The 16,733-nt window shown below is 54.4% G+C and overlaps 1 protein-coding gene across 1 annotated transcript; it reads right to left on the bottom strand.

Annotated features, from left to right (window-relative positions):
• Positions 1 to 2,608: 2,608 nt before the first annotated feature.
• Positions 2,609 to 8,459, bottom strand: MNX1 (motor neuron and pancreas homeobox 1). Its single transcript, XM_049862591.1, has 3 exons — positions 7,432 to 8,459; positions 4,218 to 4,378; positions 2,609 to 3,505 (listed from the first exon to the last, which is right to left on the bottom strand). Exons 1-3 carry the CDS (start codon positions 8,159 to 8,161, stop codon positions 3,143 to 3,145), a joined length of 1,254 nt encoding a protein of 417 aa, XP_049718548.1. The 5' UTR covers positions 8,162 to 8,459; the 3' UTR covers positions 2,609 to 3,142.
• Positions 8,460 to 16,733: the final 8,274 nt, after the last annotated feature.

Genomic DNA, 16,733 nt, shown 5'->3' with positions numbered 1-16,733 from the left:
CTTTAGTCTCCCTCTGGGCTCTGACTGCGTAAACCTGACTCCAGGGTCCTGGAAACGAGATCGTTTTTGCTGAACAGGCTTCCTTCCTGGAGTGCGGTTCGGAAGCCTCGGTGCTGCTCCGCCGCCCTCAGGTTGAGCTGAGGCAGCACGCAGAAGCGAGGCGCCCTCAGGGCGGGGGGCGCGCACTGTGAGTCTGAGCAGAGCAGGGCCTCCAACCATTCATTAGCCGGAATGAATTGTTCACCGTGCCCGGAGTGGGTGAGGACGAGCCAGTGATTATATTTAAATTTGCTATAATTGATTTGGGGAAGAGCTACTGTGACAAGAATGAATTGATCATTAAATTTATTAGCGAGATAAATTCCGCCGCGATGAAGCAGCTGGCTGGAGATGCCGGGGCTGCTCGTGGGTCCAGCCTTCACCCGGAGCCCGCCAGAGGAGCCAAATCCTTCCTGCTCCAAACCTGGGTGGGCCTGGCTTTACTTGAGGAGTGGAGGGGTGTTTCCAAAAAATATCCTTTTTTTCTTTTTAAGCACCTTCCCCTCTTTGTCCCAGACTCAGCGGGCCGGTTCACGAGTCTGGAACCTCGAAGTAGAAGCCTAGGATCTGATCCTTGTTTTGGAGGGCCAGAGTCTTCGCTGAGGCCTAAGGCTCCCCTGAGCTCCCCATGCCTCTAAGAATCCAGGCCGGATATTACACCCCCTTTCCAGGCCCAGACCTTTCTCCTTCTCTGGTTGCTGGTTGAGAGAAATCCCAGGCTAGGCCGCCGAGCTCAGGGGAGAAATAACCCCCAGATGTGGAGCCAGCCGCTCAAGAGATTGCTTCAGGCTGAACTTCATTCGACCAATGTGTTGGAAATTAAAAAGTGATATACACGGGTTGCAGATATTTTTAAACCCAGAAAAGAAACCTCTCTCTCATTTTACCAAACCCCTTTTCTTGGGACTTTTCCCTTCCCTGCCGGTTGAAAAACCAGTCCTTGTTCCCCAAAGGCACCTTTGGACCCCGAGGCGCCCTCCCGCCCCCTCCCAACACGCTTCTTCTCACTTCGCTCCCTGAGGCTCGCCGCGCCCCGCCCCGGCCTGGGCTGAGATTGGTTTTTATGGAAGGAGCTCGGGGTGATAATGAGCTGCCAGAAAGGATATTAATCTCACCCGGGCCCCTTAGGTAGAGGAGTGGCCGCGCTCGTCCGAGCAGTAATCACCTAAATGAAACGCCAGGCCCTTCTGAACTCATTTATCAGCTGGACAGAAGAGGAGGCGGCAGAGACGGGAGGCTTGGGGAGCAGACTGCTTACCCGGACGCCCAGGTGTTTGTAAAAGAGAGAAAGGGAGTGAAAAAAATAAGGAATAAAGGAAGGGAAGAAAGGCGAGAGGGAGGAAAGAACCAAGTGCAGCCTGATCGCGGGTCTCGTCTACCACAGGAGAGGTCTTTAGATCAGTGATGGGCAGTGGGTGCGTGAGAGCCGGAAGACGCGCCGGGTCGCGCGGGGTCACTGTATCGCCCGCCCCGCGAAGGGGCAGCCGCTTGGGTCTTGGGAGCTGCAGCGGCGCGGCTGGCAGCTGCCCAAGCAGCTACAGCCCCAGGCTAGGAGGCGGGTTTGAGTCCAGCATGTGCACAGCACATGGCCAGCAGGCCTAGCGCAGCCCCCAGTGATTGATGGGACACAATGCAGAGGTTTATTAATCCAAAGTCATCGCAGCCCTGGTGTGAAGCGTTCCTGCCGCCAGCCGACTGTCCTCACCGAGGACATTTGCACTGATCCAAGAAAACTGTCCAAGGCCAACGTAAAGAAGATTCTGAAGGGAAAGAGGGCTGGAATCGACGGGAAAAAGAAGTAAAGCGCCATTCAGCGCATTCGGGAAAGTGTATAAACAGCGCATACCCAAGTGCCACTGAAGTCTAGTCATTGACAGTTTATTTTCTGAAACATTCAAATAATGTATGTCCGCTTCTGGAGCACCAATGAAGCACGAAGATCCCCAAGGAATTAAGGAAATAAATACGCATTGGCATCCAAAGTTACTCCCCTCCGGCATCCGGACCACAGACATGAGCTAGGAACCCTGGATATGGGTTAACACCTGGTGCTCACCTATTTTAGACAACACTTCACACCTGCGGCAGCCCAGCCATTGGGAACCAAGGTTCCTCGCCCCCCACCTCAGGACCTAGAGGGGAGATGACTTAACCAACACCCATTTCCGATTGATTTCAGCCCACACCACTACCTCTGCTGTCAATAACAGCATAGACAACCTCCTCACTCGCCCCCTCCCCGTTTCAACAAAACAGAAAATAGTAAAACCTGTTTTCATAAAACATCCTCAAAAGATTTGTACTCTCATCCAGTAAAAAACCGATTTATTTTACATTCCATCATGGGCGATGGGAGAAGCTAAATAATAATTTAGCATGCATAAGTAGACGCTTCTTTTCATATATAAATACAGTATACAAAAATAAAGACAGTACAGTTTTGAGTTCCATCAGTTTGAATGCTCATGACATTAAGTGTTTTTCCCCTAAGATACATAAGCACAAACCTCCCCCCCACCCCCCCCCCCCGCAACACTCAGCGCAAGAACGGCATTTCCAGAGACCGTTTCAAGTTTCAAAGGTCGTTTAACACTGTAGGTTTTCACCTTCTCTGATGGGGCGAAGATGGGAGGCATCTTCTGGTATTGGTTGGTTCTTCTCACAAACACCTCCCCGGCCCCAACACTAACCAATTACATTAAAAAGAAAAAGAGTTCACGTTTGAAGCCCAGGGGGCTCCCTTTCTCTGTCCCTTGAAAACAGAAGAGGTGCTAGGCCAAAATCGGAAGGCCGCCAGGCCTGGCAAGCCCAGAGACTGAGTGCTCCAAGCCCCTGTCAGAAGATCCGAGGCGGAGACCGTGGAGACCTGGCGCGCAGGCCCTAGAGGGGTCGGAGGCCGCAGGGGAGGTGGGACCCGCCGGGTCGAAAGCCGGAGCCGGAGGTCGAGAGAAAGCGACCCATCCACAGCCTCCTCGTCTACTCAGGTCGCAGTGGGCACCCGGCAGGGCGCGCTCTGCCTCTCCCACCTGGACCGACCCGTGGGGCAGGGGCCAGGCCGAGCCTCCTGCCGCCCCCACCCGGTCCCTGCCGGTGCAGGGGGCTCCTATTGCGGCGGGGGCTGGTGCCCCTGGCCACCAGGCCGCGTGTGTGGCGAGTCGTCCTCTGAGGAGCAGTCGGAGGAGGGAGCGTTCGGGTCGGTGCCGTTGCTGTAGGGGAAAGGGTCCTGGTCGCCCTCCTCCTCGTCCTCCTCGGGGTCACTGTCCCTCAAGTCCCGAAGGCGGCGGCCGCTGCCTTTCTCCCCGGAGGCTGGAGGCCCCAGCAGCTCCTCGTCCTCCTTCTCTTCGTCGCCGCCGCCGCCTTTTCCTGGGCCCGCGCCCTTCTGCTTCTCTGCCTCCTGCGCCGCCTGCTCTTTGGCCTTTTTGCTGCGTTTCCATTTCATCCGCCGATTCTGGAACCAGATTTTCACCTGGGGGTAAAAGTGGGCAGTCTTGGCGTGAGAAAGCCGCTACCCGATCCCAGTGATTTTTCGTCTCCCTTAAATCACTCCCTGGCTGCGTGGCCCGGGAGCCCCTGCTGGGAGCTACCCATCCCCTGTCTTCCCCCACCTCCGCCCTAAAATGAAATCTCAGACCTAGAAGCTGAAGGAGGAAGAGGAGGCTCATAATTTCCGAGAGGAGACCCCCGCCACACACACGCACACACACACACACACACACACACTCATCAGCAAGCTCCACGGAGTCTGGCTGGGAGGCTCAAATGAAGGCTCTGACCACTTCCCCAAGGACTCAGACCTAGTTCTTTTTCTAAGGACGCCCTAGGTCTCGGGAGGGAAGCCACAGGGCAGTTAGGATGCATCTCTGTAAATATCAGTATGTCCCCTTCTCTTTTGGGACAGAATTTCTGAATGTGGGTGGGGAACACCTGTATCAGAATCTTGAGGAGGGCGTGTTAAAATGCAGATCCCTAGCCCTTACCCTGAACCTGCCTAATCAAACTTCCGGGCACCAGGAGTCTGAACTCTGGCTCAAGATATTATTCGGCACCTAACTGGCAAGAGCCACAGCTCTAGACACTCAGGGGGGCCCGAGGGTCCAGAGTGCCTGCAATGAGGTTTCGCTTGCGAGCGAGGCGAGAATGAGTTTGGGGTGGTAGCCGGCAAGGGGAAGGCAGCGCACCTGGGTCTCCGTGAGCATGAGCGAAGTGGCCACCTCGAAGCGCTTGGGCCGCGACAGGTACTTGTTGAGTTTGAACTGGTGCTCCAACTCCAGCAGCTGCTGGCTGGTGAAGGCCGTGCGGGGCCGGCGGCACTTCCCCAGCAGGTTCGACTGTGCCTGGGCTGCGGGGCCGGGAAAGGACAGAGTGACAAAACAGCACAAGGCTCGCACCCCGGCTCACACGGACTTCCGTCCCCACTCCATCTCTATAAATATATATATACATACACATATACATATGTACACATACATACATATATACAGACCCGCGGCTGTTTCCTGCCCGGCCCCGTGGAAAGCTCCGCCATTCTTCCCTCAGCTTCCCCAAAGAAGAGGGGCAGCCACGCCAGAGTCCCTGGAACCCAGAACTGAGACCCCCAAATGGAACCAAGACCAGATTTTCTTGTCTCAGGCAGAGCCTGGGCGTCCTGATTAAAGAGGGCCCCTCCCTCAAAGGAACCCTCTCCATCTGGGGAGGGGCTTCACAGGGAAAAGGTTGACCAAAGGTAGAGGAGCGAGTGACCAGGAGTGACCAGCCGTCCTCCTCTCTCCTCACGGCGCCTTTCTCAACTCAGCCAGCCACTTCTATTTTTTCCCACCAAGGGAAGAATTGGTGCAGGGTTCCCAGCCCCACAGCCTCAAAAAAAAAAAAAAAAAAAAGTCCATGTCCATTTTTAAATATGTATATTCATCAGGGAGCCTCCCATATTTAAACATTTCTTAACAACCGTCCGCCCTCCCCGCACCTCGGGGCACGGAAAGGGCAAAGCGGCAGCGGGGATTGGAAGCCTCTTCTGGTCAATTCTCATTACGCAAATTAAAGGCCAGAGCGTAGGCGCGGATCCGGCTGGCAGCGCCACAGGCGGAGGCCTCGCCGGCTTTATTTGCATAATTTCGCACGGTTACATCACAGAGAATTTTATGACCTCAAAACGAGACTTCCCTTGATTTCCCAGGAGCCTGACAAGTGTTAGACAATAAAAGTAAGAAAGGAAAGAAAAGAGGCCTGGACCAGGCCAGGATGAGCTCAGGTTCCCCAGGGACCGCAATTTGCTTTATTGGAAGGCCCACGCCCCCCGCTTTAGTTAAACAAGGCTCCGAATTCCCAACTTGACAATACATTAGAACTTTAATTAAAACCCAGGCTCCGAAGGGGCCATTTGGGAAATGCCATCCGACCGGCAGAGACAACCAATTAAAGGGAACCAAACAGGTTCTCCGGCGACTGGAAACAGAGGGATTCTCAGAACGAATTCCACCGTCCTTGCCTGCATTTATGGCGCTTTACGATGGCCGTATTCAGATCTCTTTTCCGTTCGTAAAGCTGAGTGCGTTTTAATTCGGCCACTTCTAGGTCAAGATTAGAAATCAGAGATGGGTGAGGTGTGTTAGCAAAGGGGTCCAGTTTTAATAGGCTTTCAGGGCAACCTTGGGCTCCACACAGGACCCAAGCGCCCTGCTTCAGGGGAGGGGGAGGGAAGGTCTTGGGAACCACCCGGGGGCCTGAGTAACCTGGCGCCCAGGGAGGCACTGGAGCCGTACCCGTACCCTTCGGGTGAAAATATAGGTCCAAACCAACAATCTCTGGGGCGGGGGGGCTGCACTACAACAGACTTTTCATTGGTGGAGGGTTGCTGGGCTCCTACGCCAGGTCCGGAAGTGCGGCCTGGGTTTGCCTGACCCGGGATTCGCAGGCTTCGTCGAAAAGTCTGACCCTACAAACTGAGAGGTGACGCTTATTTGCGACGTTCCCCTCCTCTTTGCTGCGGGTGTGAGGAGGGGCTGATTCTTGCACGGGAAAGGACGGAGTGGCCCTGGCGGCCTCCGCTGGAGCTGACTTGGTAAAGGCCTGGCGGTGCCCCGTGGGTAAATAGTGTACACGTTGGGATTTTATCACTCCCCTGTGATATCTCCAGCTCTCTGGGGTCCTAGCTTTGCTCTGTTTAGTCAAAACCATGGCTCCTAGCAAAGGAATCTGAATTCTGGCAAGTGTTTATTTCTGTTTTCTTTTTTGTTTCCCTCCCCTCCTCCCCCATGCCTGCATCTGCCAAGTCTAAACAAATCCACTCAGACGGAAACAATGGGACCTTTTTGTTTGGATGTTCAGCGCCTGAAAAAATAAATCCGTGTACACCTTCCTCTTGTTCTGGCCTGACTCGAAGTAAGCCATCACACCACAGAGCGGATCCGAGCGGGAGAGCCTGAGTCGCCCGGAGCGCGGGCCCCGAGGCGCCAGCGCGTGCTAGGAAACACCGAGCCGCCCTAGGCTTCCGGGCCTAGTTGGGCGAGGACGGCGCTCGCAGCCCCAGTGGCTCTCCCTAGGGTCGGAGATGGCTGACGGCTGTCTCGCTTCCACCTCGGAGAGGGGTTCGTTACAGAGCGGCGCTCCCCGCTTCGGGGTTCTTGAAGCAGAAGGGTGCACCCCCGGCCCACAAGAACGCGGAATCGCTGCGTTGAAGGCAAGCCATCCGCCTCTTGTAAAGACAGCGCATCCCGACCCGGCGCGCTTCCAAAGGCGTGCAGGCGCCCAGGAACAGACCAGGGGATGGCCCGCGCCCTGGCCTTGCAGGCCCTGGGCCTTTCTGAGCCCGTTTCTAGTTCGTTGCTCCTGGATCTCTTCTCTCGTCAGGAGAGGCCGGGTTTCTCTTCAGAGCCATGGAATGGGGACCCAGAGCATACCGGTTCCTCTGGGATTTAACCCTTGGTTTTGGTGAACCCTGATCCTTAGTCCCTACCTAACTCAGAGCGTTCTTTGGTTCGCCTTTTCCCGCCACTTCCTTCTCCAGCCCGCAAGGTTAATCATTATATTTTAGTCTCACACCTCCATCTGCCCCTTCCCTTGAAAACTGGAAGAGAAGGCGAAACCAGTGTGTAGCCATTTTAATAATTTTTGCGTCAAATCTCGCAGCCCGTAGCCCGCACAGTCCTAGCAGGCCCGGGGCAAAGCCGACTCGGTTGCGCAGCCCTTCCGCAGCTCGCTCCGAGCAGATAGCAGAGAGACAGGGAGGCGGCGCAAGGTGTAGACGGTGTGTAGGATGCGCGAGAGAACCGACTGCCAGTGCAACCCCTGCCCCCCATATTTTCCTCTCACCCTAGGCCCAGAGGCGGCGGGGGTGGGTCCCCCGCTCCCTCCTGAGGCAGGCCTGGCTAGCAGGCGGGCGAGGCTGGTACTCACAGTTAAAGTCGGGCATCTTGGGCAGGATCATGCCCGCGGTGGACGCGCGCAACCACTGGTCCAGCTGGAAGGTACCGGCGCTGAGCTTGATGGGGTCGGCAGGGTGCGCGGGGTGCGCGCCCTGCACCTGCGAATACGAGTAGGAGAGGGCCGGGTGCTGACCAGCCAGCGCCGCCGCCGCTGCTGCCGAGTAGCCGTAGACCGGGTGGCCGTAGAGCGCCGCCTGCGCCGGGAGGCCCGCGCCGCCCTGCGCCGCCGCCGCCGCCGGGTGCAGCCCCAGGGCCATGCCCCCTGCGGCGGCGGCGGCGGCGGCGGCGGCAGCAGCAGCTGCGGCGGCGGCGGCCGCGCCCGGGTGCGCGTGGTGGTGGTGGCCCCCGGCAGCGCCGCCGCTGCCGGCCCCGCCGCCGCCCCCGCCGCCGCCAGCTCCCAGGAAGCCAGCCTTGGGCAGCAGCCCGCAGTGCGCTGCCAGCAGGCGCGGCGGCGACGGGCTCTCGGCGCGCAGGCAGTCGGCGGCGGCCGCGTGCGGCTCCGAGGACGCAGGGCTGCAGCTGCTGCTGCCGCCGCCGCTGCCCGCACTGCTCGCCCCGCCGCCGCCGCTGCCGCCGCCGTGGCCAGTTGTGGCTGCCGCGAGCGACGTGACCAGGGCCAGCGGAGAGGTTTGCGCCGAGGCTGCTTTCGGGGGGTCGACCGCTAGCAGAGCGTCGATGCGGAAATTTTTGGATTTTTCCATCTGCTCGTTTAGGGGCTGGCGTGCAGGGGCTAGTGGAAGGTGGTGGTGGCCGTGGGAGGGCTTGCTGCGTCTGTGCGTGGAGGTGGCCAGCCCCGGGGTTGTGAGTAGGAGTAGAGTAGTAGTTGCTAAGAATCAGATTCGCTGCCGGGATTCAGCCGAGAGTGACCATGGTGGCGCCTGCTCCCCGGCCCCAGGCGCGTTTGCACACCACTCGTTCGCTCGGACTCGCCCAAACTCACTCGACCAGGCGGCTGCGCGCCGGTCCGCAGAGCCCGGGTGCTCTGCCCTCCAGCCCTTCGGGCACCCACTGCAAAATGTCGCTGGTGCCGTAGTAAGGAGCCGGGCGCCCAACTCTTCTCACTTGAAGGCGCAGCGCGGCAGCCGATTGGCGGGCGCGGCCCAGGGGGCGCCCGGGGGAGGTGCCGGCGGCGGCCTGAGCCATTGGCCGCGGTGCTCACCTGTCACTGTCTGAGCGCACGGCCCGCCCCCGCCCGCTGGCCTGGAGCTGCGGGGTCCTAAAACTGCTGGGGTCTGGCTACGATTGCGGGGGCTAGGACAGCTGCCACGGTCGCAAAACTTGGAGGCTCCACCTGAGAGTCCCGGCTTGTCCTTCCGCGGGGTTTACGCGCAACGCGGGACAAGCGGCCAGCGCCCGAGTCCCGCTTCCGAGGCAGTAGGCGGTGGCAGGGATTGTGAGCAGACGCACAACCCTGGCTCTAGAAGCGAACCTCCTGGAGCCAGCAGGCTCATTCACCTTCTGCGTCTGGGAGCCTATCGTCCCATGCTCCTAAATTTCCACGCCCTGGGTCCAGATGGGCTGCTCTGCCAAGGGACAGCGGCAGAGAAGATCATTATGGTCCCCGGGCCCTGCTCAGGGTTGTCCAAGACGCAGGCGGAAGAGCTTTGCTTTCCCCGGTGCCAACCCTTTGCAGGTTAAATCTGTCTTATCTCCTCTTGGACTTCCCGTGCCTTTCAGGTGTGTGTGTGTGGAGGGACGTAAACGTGAGTGTGGACGTGAATTTTGGCTTCCACAACTCCTCACTGTGAGTCTCCTGCCCCCAGTCAAGTCGGAGAGGGCAGATTCTGCCCCCGGCCCGCAGGTCCCACCATGGCTTGGAGGAGAAACTAACCCGCTTGGAAAAGTCGACGCACGTGCCATTGCAAGGGTCCTCCGTGGGCAATGGACCAGAGCGACGTTTCCTGGACACAGAGCTCTTCCTGCCTGCCGAGAAATGTCTGTGGGGCATGCAGGACATGGCGACCCCGCTGCCTTCGAAAGCCCGAAGGGGCGGGGAAGTGCGTCACGAAACCCATAAGCCCAAGGCGGGGCCCGTTCGGACCCTGGCCTGTTTACCTACTAAGGCCTGAGGAAGGGAAAGTACGATCTCCTCCTGCTGCAAGCAGCACTTGGAAAGTCAAGACGGAAGACTTACCAGACTGAGCAAGATAGTGGATTTCAGCCCCTCCGTACACATGTGGTCAGGAGGGACCAGTTCCCTGGTCCCTCAGGCTTGGTAAAGTGGAGGGTCAGCGAAAAAGAGCAAGACTCTCAACAAGATAGATTGACACAGTGGCTGCAACAATGGGCTCAAACAGTGATTGTGACGATGGAGCAGTCTTTCACTTCTGTTGTACATGGGGTCCTTATGAGTGGGAACCCGACTCTACGGCACCTAACCGACTGTCCTGCATACACACACTTCAAATATTTACATTAAGGGCACTTCCGAGTGCTTTTTGATGGGCCAAAAGAATCAACACCTGTAGATGGGGAGACAAGCAGACCACCTACACGGAGGTGTTGTCAATAGCACCATTAGACCCACTTGGTTGGGTATCTTCCCCAAACAGGTTGTGTTGAGAATGAGTTTCTAGCATCAGGAAGCCATGGTCTCATGTATAGGTGAGAGCTGAATAACCAGGACAAGCAGGGGGCCTTGGGGTGGGGCGTAGGATCGAAGAGAAAAAAAGACCAATGTCAAGTAAACTTTAAAATTAACAGATCAGGTTGCTACAAGAGAAAAAAAATTTTTTTAAGTAAATATAGGCACCTTGTAGGTTTTCTTCAGAAGGCTTTTTCCCTAGGTGAGAGAATGATTCCACTTGAGGGGTATTTCTTTTTAACTATAACACAGGCTAGGTTGGAGATACACAGTACAAGCTGGAAAAATTAATAGGACAGCAGTAGTAAGTGACAGTAACTAGGAATAAATGTTACACAGCTTTGCAAAAACAAACAGTAACTAGTAAGTAGAAGTTGCAGTTTTTAGATGGCATTCGTCTTGCCTTCAGATGATACCTCTACTCTGGGATGATAAAATCTCTGTCCTGCCTCTGAGTGGGGGCAGGGGAACGCATTTCTTGAACAGCTACTATACTAATAAAAAGCTTTATATAATTATCTTCCTTAATCTTCATTATGACACTAGAAGGATGAGTTTGCCATCTGCATTTTATGGAGTTTAGGTTCAAAGAAGTGGATGCTTTCATCATCAGCAGATAGTTAAGCTTCAGAGTTGGTACTGGGATCCATGTCTGACTCCAGGGGCCACGAAGTTCTCATCCCATCCCAGGAGCATAGACTGCTGTATGCTCTTGGTGTATCCAGTCCCATTTCTCTATTCTGCCTTTTCCCTTTAGGGAAGAGGGGTTTATAAAGGAGTTCTGAGTTTCTTAGCCACCTGTTCTCAGCAAGAAATCTTGTGAGGGCAAGTAACAACGTTTCAGCTGTCACCTTCACTCCCCAAGGTAGGGGGTGCAACCTTGGCCCCACCTCCTACAGGGGTTTAGCTCTGAGATTGAATGCCTTTTCTGGTGTCTCATCCCCAATTCCACATATTGGGATAGGTTGGTAGGTCCTGATGGCAGTGATTTAGAATGTTGGGGCAGGGGAGAAGCTGCAAAAAAAAAAAAAAATTCCCAAGAGCTGTTTTGGAGAAACTGCTGTCCCTCTCTCTTACCTCAAATAACCACTGCCAGGGGATCTCTAGCGATGAGGCGATACAGTCTAGACTTTGTGTGTGTGTGTATATATATATATATATATGGGATGATTTATATGTATAATTCCCAGAGAAATTCATTTCACCTCTTTTTGTTCAAGCCCTCAAAATTGCCCCCAATCCCTTTTTTCTACTCTTCTTGGGACCAGCTGAGTGCAATTCCTTGAAAACACAGACAGGAGCAACACTGTAGGAGTGAATCCAAAGAGCAGACTGAAGGTTGCAGGCCATGAGTCCTAATCCTGGTCACCCCTCTAACTGGCAGTGTGACTTTAGATATTGAAACTCTGTATCTTGATGGATTTCCATTTCTCAGTCTAGAAAACTCAAGTCCCTGGGCAGTGCAAACGGTTATTGAGCTGGGCTGGTTACCAAAAGGTTGGAGGTTTGAGTTCACCCAGAGGCACTTTGGAAGAAAGACCTGGTGATCAGCTTCCAAAAAATCAGCCTTGAAAACCCTGTGGAGCACAGTTCTACTCTGACACACACGGGGTCTTCGTGAGTCTGAGATGACTCGAGAACAACTGGTACTGGTTATCTAGAAAAGTAGGGGGCTAGACTAAAAGGACTCTGTGCCCTAAAAGACCTTAAAAATGATCATATATTCTGTTTTTGTTTAAAAATAGTACACATTGGAGGTTCTCTGTGAAGTCTTATGCAGAGGGGAAAGAAGAGAGAGAGAGAGATCCCGGAAGTTTGGGGTCTTTGTGTGGTTTACAATGTGTGAAGCTGAGCTTGCTGGGGTCTCTTCCTGTTCCCAGCATCTGTATTGACCCAGCCCTGCAGGCTTTGAAGAAGGCTTTGGGCAGACAGGAGCTGGGGTTGGGTCTTGGAAAGGCTGGAATGAGAGATCAAAGCTCTGGTCGGAGCGGGTGCTCCCAATCAGAGTCTTTAGGTAACCATTCTCACCAGCAGTCCCAGGGGCAGAATCCAGCACCGAGAGGAACAGAAAGAACTGTTGGCTTCCCAGGAAATTGGCAAAGATCTGATGCACCTTTAATCAGGCACTTCTCCGTCTCCCATCTCAGCCCCTACCCGAGCCTGGCACTGAACCCCTTTCTCTTTCCGTTCTGTCTTGCTTTAAGACCTGAATATTGCCTGCAGTTGTCCTTCCTCTCACTATGGGAAAGGATAGGTGGTATTTATCCAAACAATCTCAAAACCAAAAGAGCTGCTTTTAATCTTCGTTTACTCATGTTTGGAGGTCCCTGGGTGGTGCAAACGGTTTTCACTTGTCTTCTAACCTAAAGGTTCGTTGTTTGAACCACTCAGGGGCATCATAACAGAAAGGCCTGGTGACCTCTTTCTGTCAAGGTTACAGCCAAGAAAACCCTATGGAGCAGTTCTACTCTGTAACAGTTGAGGTCGCCATGATTTGGAATCCACTTGATGGCAACAGGATTTTATTTCTGTCTGGAATTATATATGAAGTTAGGAACCTGTGAGGGGGTTGTATACAACCTATATATTCACATATTCAGAGGATGGAAGACAAGTATCATTTATTTATTTACCATTTATATATTGCTTACTTTCACATGCAGTGAGGCCAGATACAAAAGAGTGATAACTTCAAGGCAAATCTGAAATGGGAATTGGGAGGCTGGGGACAGACCCTTCCCTGGTATACCCCTTTGCATTTTTCTCCCCCTTTCCTGTAAGCTTGAGGTTTCCAGAACCCAGGGTCATCAGACAGGACCTCACCATTTAGAAGAACACCCTGCAAATTAGGAAACCTGTCCTGCTGAAACTACGTATTTCAGGGGGATTAACTCACTTATGCTTCCATTTAACTTTATGAGTAAAGGTCCTTTTCATTTTGCCCTTCAGGAAACAGGCCTGGACATGCTAGGTAACTTGCCTGGGTTCATGGACCTAGCAAGTGGTGGAAACAGGATTTAAATCCGGGCAATGGCACCCCCAAAGCAAGCTCTGTATTATTCTGAGATAACTCGGTTTTTTTTTTTTTTTTTTTTTTGACAATGCTTTTTGAGAGAAAGCGGGATTTCTCTGCTCTGGAAGTAACTAGTTTAAGGAGTAGGGAGGAGGACGGGAGAGTTGCTGGAAGACACTCCAACTATCTTCCCTGGCTGGTCAGAAGTGGGGCCTAAAGCTGCCTGGGGAAGCCTGGGGCACTTTCAAACCTGAGACTGGTAACAGCAGGTGAGTGGAGGAGGAGCTGGGGTCACAGTGAAGGTGGGGGGGTAGAGGAGGGGCGTGAAAACACTGAAGGGGGGCAGGTCCGCTTGGGTGGTAACCCCCACTCCCTCTGCAGAGCCCTGGGGGCCAAACCAAGGTATCAAGTCATTAGTGCCGCCCTTTGATCTGCTGACCTCCCTCCTTGACCCCAGGGAGCTCTGCAAAGGTGTCTGGAAAAAGTGGGATTCAGAGGGTAGCGCCCTTGCAGACCTGACCATTCAAACCCAAGGGGGCCCATCAAGAGCACCTTGCCAGCCATGTTGCGACGCCTCCACTCTCCTTTTCTTTTGCAGTCCCTCATTATCTGCCTGGCCCCCTACCTGAATCTCTTCTTGTCACGCCATCACCTCGGACCTCTCTTAGCCTGCCTGGGAACCCCCAGGCCTGAGTCAGGAAGCCGAGCTTGAGCGCCTGAGAGGGCAGCAGCCCCACACCCCAGAGCAGTGCCCTTGTCTGCATGGTCTAGTCCTGCACCCTCTACCCTGGCTTGGCTGCAAAACAAATAGGTCCAAACTAGGGCCAGCTGCCCACTGCTGGGGATTTGGTAAGAAGTCGAGGATGATTCCGCAGGATTTAAATGCTTAAATCCAACAACCAGTGGGCCTTCTAATTTAGGAAATTTCCTCAATACACAAAAGTATCTGTTTATCCTCAGACTTGGCAGCTTCTCTGGACACCGAAGGAAGGGAGAGTCCTGGCAGCGCAGGGCTCATTTGGGTATGGCACCAAAGGCGCATGGTGGGCATGAATCTGTTCAGCAGGTTTCCATCAGACTGCGGGAAACCAAAAGCGTCTCTGAGCTCTTCCGCTGCATTAATCTGAAGCTCCCAGGTCCCAATGAGAAACAAAGCTGGGGAGTGCAGAAGGAGGCTAGTTTGAGCCCCTTTAATCTTGCTAGGGGAACAACAACCCTTGAAAAGAGATCAAAGGCTTCTCCAGAAGCCCGTATTTCTGCTGGAGGATTTTATTTTATGACAGGTTCACACAGGGCCTTCTACTCGGTACTGTTGTCAGAAACAAGGTATGTAACAAGCACACCCACCAAGTAGGCTTTTTCAGAATGCCACGCTGAACTGCCCAGTTCCAAATAAGCACCTGTCTGACCTACAGTTTTTTCAGTGACTCTTAAGGAGATTTTTTATTTTAAGGCGAGATGAATGCACACACACTTTGAGAGCTTGGTTTTTCAGTCTCCTGCGCAAAATGTGTTTAGTAATTGAAAACTAACTTCCTAAAGGCTCCACATTGGTCTTCAGCATTGGCTGGGAGGCTGTCTGGGCTCACCTCTAACTCACCTCTCCCTCGACCCCCAAAAGGGGGAGAGGGTCACAGAGTCAGAACACAAGTAACTGTATGGCCTGGAAGATCAAACCTACACGGGCAGACAAGGTGTGTTACGAAAAGCGGGCGTCCACATCAGCCAGCACTGCACTTACTGACCCCAGGCTGCCGGGGGGAAGAGGGAGGCCTAAAGCCCAGGTAAGAGGCACAAACACACATAGTCTTTCCTCGGGGACATTTTAACGCTTCAGTGCATGAACTTTTGAGCGTGTTCTGAGTGGAAATTCTGACCGAATAGTAGCATGGTAACGTCCGAATCCATGTTAGATAACGGCAGGGAGTCCTGGCTAATTGGTCTGTTTAGTAGTTGGCTGCTGCTGCTGTGGCAGAAGCAGTGGCTGCTGGAGGCTTTGAGAGCAGGAGACACACACACACGCACACACACAGGGGCGGGGCGGGGCGGTAGGAAGGCTGAGCCTCCTCTGCTGCTACTTTCCAGCATGGGAAGTGAGTGGGTGAGAATGGGGGTTCCCAAGATGAGAAAATGGTATCTCCCTAAGGTTCAACTCTTTCAGCCCAGTTCGAACATCTTCCTACAGGCAAGGGTACTTCAGGCCCAAGGAAGGACCCTGACGGTGCCCATCAGATCTCAGGCTTGGGGCTGGACCGTGGGGAGGGGGTCTGTTTGCTAGGGCAGTGTGCTTGGTTTGCCCCAGACATTCTTTCTTCTCCTCCACCTTTGCCTTCCCTAGAGTGGTTTTTCTCACCCTCCCTTCACTGTATCCCCATCTGTGTTTCTAACTGGGGTGGTCTGTGGCAGCTAAAGGGCAGAGGAAACTACCCCACCATTCGAACACAGCATCTTTTACTCAAGAGGAATCCAGGCCCTGAGAGGCCAAGTCACACCCACAGTGAGTGGGGGAAGATAGATTTAATACCGAATCTGCCCAGTTCCGAAGTGGTTAGTGCACCCCAACCCGTCACATGATTCCATGATGCCCCAAGTGCTCACCGGTGTTTAGTACCTTTTAACGTATCTTCTCATTTAACACCATAACACACCCGTGAAAAGCACGTCACTGGTCTCCGTTTAACATATGCTCAGGCCCTGAGAAACCAAGGCCCTTTGCTCTGGAGCCCACAAGAAAAAGTCCGGCTCTGACTTCCAACCTTGTAGGCCAGACGTAATCTATTACCCGGGTCAGTCACATTAGTTATTACATTGTAATCTCTGTTAGCATGATTTTAAAAACTCTTCCCTATTTCCTTTGATCATGCTTGGTTTACACCCGTGGAACCTAGCCATAACAGATAGGAAACGCACTCGATGCGCAGTGCCCTCTTTCTGCGCCCGGGTTGGGCTAAGTCTTTTCTTTTTTTTTTTCCTGCACCCGGGTCCCACCTGGATTGCTTCTGCAGAGAGACCCACGAGGGAGTGCCGAAGAGTAGTTTCCAGCCTACCCTGGCGGAGGACTCACCGTTCCTCCTCCCTTGTCCCCGGGGCCCTGTGATGCTGGCAAGATAATTTGGCTAATGAACTCGTTAACGGGCCCCCTGGTGACCCGGCTTGGGCCTCGCCTCGGCCCATCTGGGAAATTCCCTTGAAAGGCCCAGGAGCCCTCCTCCGCCCCGCCACGGCCGTCTGTCGCAGAAGGAGGCTCGAACCCGGTGACTCTGGGCCTTCACATTAAAATAATTACCCGGCGGAACAGGTGGCCCATTTCTGGCACCCGGTGCGCATCTGGGAACCCCTAGCCGCCACAGCTTGGGGAGGGCAATGGTCCGCCCGATAGCCCGAGTACAAGAGGGCGGAGAGGGGCCTCTTACCGGGCTCCAAGCCCGACAGGGTCCCGGGCCGTGGATTTTCCTCGGGCATCCGAGCCCCTGAAGGCGACGCGGGGCTTCGGGTTCTCTAGGGGCGGCGAGATCAGGAGTACCAGTGTTCCAACGGAAGCGCAGCTAAGCGCCTCTGCTCCGGCCCGCAGCTAGCTACCTGCGCCAGCGCTTTCCAAGCGCCCGGGGAGATACCAGGCCAGAGCTTCGAACTCGCAACCGGCTCTGAAGTTGAAGCAAATCCTTCTATTCGCTAC

The sequence above is a fragment of the Elephas maximus genome, chromosome 20, assembly GCF_024166365.1.
Source record: "Elephas maximus indicus isolate mEleMax1 chromosome 20, mEleMax1 primary haplotype, whole genome shotgun sequence".
Lineage (NCBI taxonomy): Eukaryota > Metazoa > Chordata > Mammalia > Proboscidea > Elephantidae > Elephas > Elephas maximus.
The sequence above is the reverse complement of the archived record's forward strand: the minus strand, read 5'-3'. Positions and strand labels throughout refer to the sequence as shown.